Below are 7,054 nucleotides of genomic sequence, written 5' to 3'. Positions count from 1 at the left end.
GGGGTACACGGAAGTAATAAAACACCAGATACCCTTACTACAAGACAAGCCGGTGGCGCAACCTTATCGAAGATTACCACCGAGTCACTACTCTGCGGTGAAAGCACACCTGAACGATCTACTAAAAAAGGGAATTATTACAACCAGTACGAGCCCATATGAGGCACCGATTGTAGTGGTAAAAAAGAAGTCAGGGGAGATAAGACTGTGTTGTGATTACCGGAAATTGAACAATATCACAAGAAGGGATGCATTCCCCTTGCCTCGTATTGATGAATGTCTTGATGCGTTGGGGGGAGCAAGATTTTTTTCTACCTTGGATTTGGCCAGTGGCTACCACCAAGTGGCCATGCACCCCAACGATCAACATAAAACTGCATTTATTTCTCCACTGGGACTGTACGAGTGGACCCGTATGCCGTTTGGTCTAACTAATGCACCTGCTACATTCCAGCGAGTAATGCAGAGTGCTATGAGTGACTTTCTATTTCAAATAATGTTGGTGTATTTGGATGATATTCTAGTTTACTCAAAAACTTGGGAGGACCATCTAAAAAGATTAGAACAAGTGTTTCTCCGTCTTAGGGAGATAGGAGTAAAGCTGAACCCAGACAAATGCTGCTTTGGTTTGAAATCGGTACATTTTTTGGGTTACGTGATTTCGTCGGATGGCATCGCCACTGACCCAGATAAAATTGCAGCTGTTAAAGAATGGAAACAACCAACAACTACGGTAGAGGTCAGGTCATTCTTGGGCTTTGCTTCCTATTATAGAAAATTTGTGCCGGGTTTTGCAAAAATTGCCGCACCATTGCATGACTTGGTAAACAAAATGACAAAGAAACACAGTAAGGAGAAAAAGAAAGGTAAAACACACCTGATAGGTGAACTATGGACTGATGAATGCCTGAACTCGTTTAAGCTCTTGAAAAAGGCTTTGACAGAGGCGCCGATATTGGGATACGCGGACTTTGACAAACCATTTCGGTTAGAAATTGACGCCAGCTCTAAAGGCCTGGGAGCTGTGCTATCACAACAACAAAAGCAAGGTTTCAGGGTTATTGCGTATGCCAGTCGAGCTCTGAAGGAATCAGAGAAGAACATGACAAATTACAGCGCCATGAAACTAGAACTTTTGACATTAAAATGGGCTGTGACGGAAAAATTCAGGGACTATTTATTAGGTGCTAAATGTGTGGTATACACTGACAATAACCCCTTGAGTCACCTAAAGACAGCAAAGTTGGGATCCATCGAACAGCGATGGGCAGCAGAATTGGCACTCTTTGACCTAGAGATAAAGTATCGCCCGGGGCGGTCCAATGGCAATGCGGACGCCTTATCAAGGAATCCTTACGAGAGACCGGGTGATGAGGAAGAAACACTGACAGGAATATGTGAGGTCAGAACGTCAACAGATATCCCTCATGGGGTACAAGTGATGCAAAACGGGCAGACCGGGGTGGAGCACATATCCACGGAACCCGAACATATGGACAGTAGTGATTTTAATTGCCTTAATCACCAAAAGATAAGAGATGCCCAGAGAACGGATAGTGGCTTACAACCGCTATTGAAACACGTCCAGGAACAAAAATTCCCAGGAAGGAGGGAAAGAGAACAATTTGGTCGAGAAACAAAGAAAATACTGAGTCAGTGGAACCGTCTCAGTATAAAGGATGGTGTTCTCATGCGGAGAATTCATGACCAAATTGATGGCACAATACACCAGGTGGTGGTGCCGGGACAATTACGAGGAGAAGTGCTAAGGTTGGCACATGACAGGGCAGGACACCAGGGTCAGGACAGAACCCACAAAATATTACGACGGAGGTGTTACTGGCCCAATATGGAAATGGAGGTCAAACGCCATTGTGAGGCTTGTGTGAGGTGTCAGCATGCGAAAATGCCAGTTGTCAAAATGAGACAGCCATCAGGACACCTACTAGCGACAAAACCACTAGAGATTGTGGCTATGGACTTTACGTCGTTGGAGCAATCATCGGATGGGACGGAACATGTGTTGGTAATGACTGATGTATTCACCAAATGGACTGTGGCGGTGCCCACACGAGATCAGACTGCCAAAACAGTGGCAAAGGTCTTATTACAACATTGGTTCATCAAATATGGCATACCAAGACAATTACACTCTGACCAAGGAAGGGCCTTTGAGTCAGAAGTAATTAACCAACTGTGCAACCACTACGGGATCAACAAATCTAGAACAACCACATTTAATCCGAAAGGAAACGGACAGTGTGAACGGTTCAACCGCAGCATGCATGATTTGCTGCGTACGCTAGAACCTGAACAGAAAAAACGTTGGCCTGATTTTCTCCCAGAGTTGGTATATCTATACAACTGCACACCACATGCCACAACCGGCTTTTCGCCATACATGTTGCTGTTCGGACGAGAGGCTCGACTCCCTCTTGATTTGTTCCTAGGAAAAAGGGAGAGTATGACTGGCTCATACACCGCACTGGAATATGTGAATGAACATATGAGAAGAATTAGAGAAATGTACAGGGTAGTACAGGAAAGACTAGAACATGAATCTCGGCGAAGGGAACCGCCGATACAGACGAAGGACCCGCCACTCAAACTGAATGACAGGGTATTACTGCGTAGCCACCCGTTAGGCAGAAACAAAATCCACGATCTCTGGGGACAGGAGATATGGCAAGTCGTGGAGATGCCTAAAGTAGCAGGTGGCCCCTTTAAGATAAGACCCATCGATCACGCCAAACCGGATCGGTGGGCGAATATTGCTCAATTAAAGAAATATTGGAATAGGCAAGAAGAGCAGTTACACACAGAGAAACCCAAGACAATTAGGGAACCGGAAGTTATAACGGAAATTCACATACCCATTCCGGAACCATATCACCATCAACAGAACAACAGCGATACGCAAGGGGAGGATACCGGCAACAATGAGGATCCCGGTCCCTCCAGAAGCAGAGAGACAGTAGACCATCAGATAAGTGGTCCGCGGAGAAGTTTAAGGAACAGAAGGAATACGAAATTTTTTGTCAGCAACCATCAATTCTTTCATGGTCGCGCTGGTATGAAAACAGACTGTTCAAAGAGCTATAGAAGTGAACTGGTGAAGGCACCAAATGGAAAGGGTGGATGTGAATTCTAGAACTGTTTTGTGTCTCAGAAAGATGATGTAGACACAGTTGATATGTGAAATAGGTATAACTGTCAATCGTATACGAATGGAACGTCGTGGACAGTGAGTGGAACAATAGATTTTTTTTACGACTGTGCGATTGACTTTGGAGGAGTGCACCTGCCAGGCGTTGTTTGTGGTTGAAAACACACAAAAAAAGCAGGGGTGGATGTAACTGGGGTAGGCCTAACTACCAGTTACAAATGATAACGAACGAGAAGCCGAGACGCAGTGTTGGTCTGATGCAACCGATAACAGGTGGCTTATTGGGTCGGGCTGATAACAACCTCAAAGCCAACGCGTGCTATTTTGGGAAACGGTATTCAGACGGCCTGTCAACTTTGATGGATAGGATGCAGATGTTATTTTACGGTCTGTACGTTTGAACTACGCAACTGGTGGTCGGAGATCGAGTACAAGTATCGATTACGGAGGAATACAAGTACGGAGACGAGTACGGATACAAGGCATAAATAGGAGGGGACGGCAGGACTCGTTCTCTCTCTTCCCGTTTCAGCGAGCTCTCTCTTCCCGTTTCAGCGAGCTCTCTTCCATCTTCATCGCTCGCTTAGATCAGTCAGTCTGTGTGACTATGTCAAGTCGGTTATAGAACGGGTTAGCCGTATTGTGTTAAGGAGGATTATAGACATGTGGATTCAGTTATATAAAGCCTAGTGAAGGACTGTTAGGGGTCAGTTGATTCAGACTATTATTGAGAAGCATTCCTGTTGATTTATTGTGTTATTATGAAGCATTTCTTGATTCATGTAATAAAGGATCAATAGCGAACCTGCATCTTGAGTATCTATACTGTGGTCAATGTTGTCTAGAATGAGTGGTTAAACTCGTTAACACGTGGCACTACAGGCAATTAGGTCTCATTACATGTGGCGTTGCGAGCATGGTAACTGTTGGCTCGTTACAATTGGCGTTGTCGGCAGGATAAATGTTCGCTCGTCACATATATATATATATATATATATATATATATATATATATATATATATATACAATATATATATATATATATATATATATATATATATATATATATATATATATATATATATATATATATATATATATATATATATATATATATATATATGTATGTATACATAAATGACTCTGCATCAGTCAATAGTAATAAACTATATTCGTTTTCAGTTCCAATTTAAGATGATGTAATTACCAAGTTATTATTGATTTTTTAACTTTTAAACCTTTTTACGATCAGTCACATTTGTTATTAAATATATATTTTTTAGCGCAATTTCCATTCTGGAGAATTGCGTTTATTAACCCGTCATTTCTGGATGTATGAATGGATGGATGGATGTGTGTCCGCAGCTTTAAGTCGTATCTCCTCCTCAACTAAGCAATATCGAGGACTAGTTCCAAAAGCAATTATGTTAAGCAAGTTACGAGGATGAACATAGGCTATAAAAAATCCGGGTTTCTTTCATGGATTTCCCAGAAAAGCCAAAAAACCTTTAAAAAAGCAGTTTTTGGCCCATATCTCGGCAACCAGACCACTTAGCGACTTGAAACATGTACCAATCGATTCCTGCCATAATTTAGAACAATATTGCCGTAGAAAGTTTTCAAAAATATCCTTTCGTTCGGTCACAAATTTATTTTTTGAATTAATTAAAATTTGGACCGAATTAGTAGGCATTTTTTCCAACCACACCACACGCGTCATCACGTTCAATAGCTGCGCCATCACGTTCAATGGCTGCGTCATCACGTTCAGTAGCTAGGCGCGCAATGGTTTTTAGTCATGTAACTCTATTGCAAATAAAACTCTAGCTACTGTAATACATAACTTTAGCTACTGTATAACTCTAGCTAATGTAATACATAACTCTAGCTACTGTAATACATAACTCTAGCTACTGTAATACATAACTCTAGCTACTGTAATACATAACTATCACCACTGCCTGTAACTTAACACAATCATCGATGAGAAATCAATCCCAGAGTTCACCCGCCCAGCAGGACAGAGGTGGGTCATGAAGACGATAGAAGCTCCGTGTCGTGCCAGGGACTTTGAGGCTCTGAACTTCACGCGTCTTAGAGGTTTGTTTGTTGGTTCTAAACATTGCATGTCTTACAGGTGGGTTGGTTAGCTCTTATTGGAGGGTTTGTTAGCCCTAAACTTCTCATGTCTTTAAAGGTGGGTTTGTTAGCCCTAAACTTCACATGTCTTTAAACGTTGGTTTGTTGGCCTTAAATCTTATTCTTTATTAAGACGAGTTCTTAGGTCAATCATAAAGTTAATGTTTGGTAATTTTGACGAAGCACTTCTTAATTTTTTAGCAATAGTTTAATGTGAACTTGGAATAAAAGCTACTTTGGTCCTTTTGGTTAAATATAATTAAAGAGCACAGAAGTTAATTTATACGAAAACATATTTGTGAACATCAAATTCAACAGTTGTCTTTACTCTGCCAGTTGATTATTCCGCTGTGAATATTAAATGGGAATGAGACCCTGTTTCTTGTACAAAAAATGTTTTAGATTATTGAGTATCGACATTTACAGCAATCTCAGTTTACAGAATAAATACTGTTGTCATGTAGTAATGAACAATAACATTTTTTTAACTAACACTATTTTGATACGAGAATTAGGACCTCTGTTATTTTATCTAAACTAGGTCAGTTTAACTGGACCATGACCTTCCGTCTAGACTCAGACATCCCCCAGCTTTACGGGACGCTCGAAAGACTTTACGCCGTCCCCAAGAAAAACTACGACCAAATTTACTCGTCTAAAACCTTCCAGGCTGCCTGGTTCGTCAGCCATTGCTACGCTCAAAGTATGCGGGGTATGTACGTAGAACGGATGAGATCAGTTCTTGACGTCCACATCTTTGGCGAATGTGGAGACGGCAACCATACTTGCCAGGAGGGAACTAACAGACGTCATGCAGACAGTGACGTCTGCCTGCCCATGCTTTCCCGCTCTTATTTTTTCTACCTGGCTTTCGAGAATTCGATATGTAAAGATTACGTAACGGAGAAATTTTTCAAACTTTTCTACGACGTTGACGTCATACCGGTCGTCCGAGGCGGAGCAGACTACAAAAGTTTTTTCCCGCCCAAAACTTTTGTTGACGCGGCGGACTTTGATACACCGGAAGAGTTGGCCGAATATTTGCGGAAGTTGTCGCAAAACAAACAGCTGTACCTGCAGATGCTGGAAGAAAAAAACAAATACCGGACAGTGCCGGAGGTGCCGTGGACGTGCAACTTGTGCCGGAAGATGATGCAAGACTCCAGTGTACAGTGGTATCCGGATATCTGGAGTTGGTACGTGCAAGACCAGTGCCACAATCCTAGGACAATGTAATTGTTCAAACAATAATCAAATTCTTAACGTGTAGTGTAACCTTAGAATAGCATGAATCAACGCAATTTTACAAAAATACAATACATAACTAACCGTATTCAGTTGATGTGAAAACTGACAGATCAAGTCTAATGCATTACCCGTTTTAATAGCCTGAATATTAAATCTAAACTAAGAAATAAAGTTGTAAAGATGTGTTGCAAAAAAAAGGCTTTATTCAGTTATAGGCCTATATGAAATAAGAAATGCAATTACATCTAATAATAAATGTTAAATAAAATTTCATAAAGATATGAAATGAAAAAAAAGAAGCATTAAGTTCAAATTGAAATGAATAAACCGGGAGTGATCTCCCCTAAACTTTCTCGAATATTCTTATATAAAATAACAGGGGATGGGAACTCGGGCTATAGACATGATTTTTAATCCATTTTAAATACTTAAAGTTTTAAAAATAGAATAAAATCTCGTAGACAAATTAATTGCACACCAAGTGAACGCGAAATAAAAAAG

The 7,054-nt window shown here is 41.0% G+C and overlaps 1 protein-coding gene across 1 annotated transcript; it reads left to right on the top strand.

Moving 5' to 3' along the window:
- Positions 1–5,149: 5,149 nt before the first annotated feature.
- On the top strand, positions 5,150–6,541 carry LOC131956235 (alpha-(1,3)-fucosyltransferase C-like). Its single transcript, XM_059320656.1, has 2 exons — positions 5,150–5,266; positions 5,847–6,541. The coding sequence occupies exons 1-2, from the start codon at positions 5,200–5,202 to the stop codon at positions 6,539–6,541; spliced, it is 762 nt and encodes a 253-aa protein (XP_059176639.1). The 5' UTR covers positions 5,150–5,199.
- Positions 6,542–7,054: the final 513 nt, after the last annotated feature.

This window comes from Physella acuta, unplaced genomic scaffold (genome assembly GCF_028476545.2).
Source record: "Physella acuta isolate Inbredline_101_S28 unplaced genomic scaffold, ASM2847654v3 ptg001138l, whole genome shotgun sequence".
Taxonomy (NCBI): Eukaryota; Metazoa; Mollusca; class Gastropoda; family Physidae; genus Physella; species Physella acuta.
The sequence above is the reverse complement of the archived record's forward strand: the minus strand, read 5'-3'. Positions and strand labels throughout refer to the sequence as shown.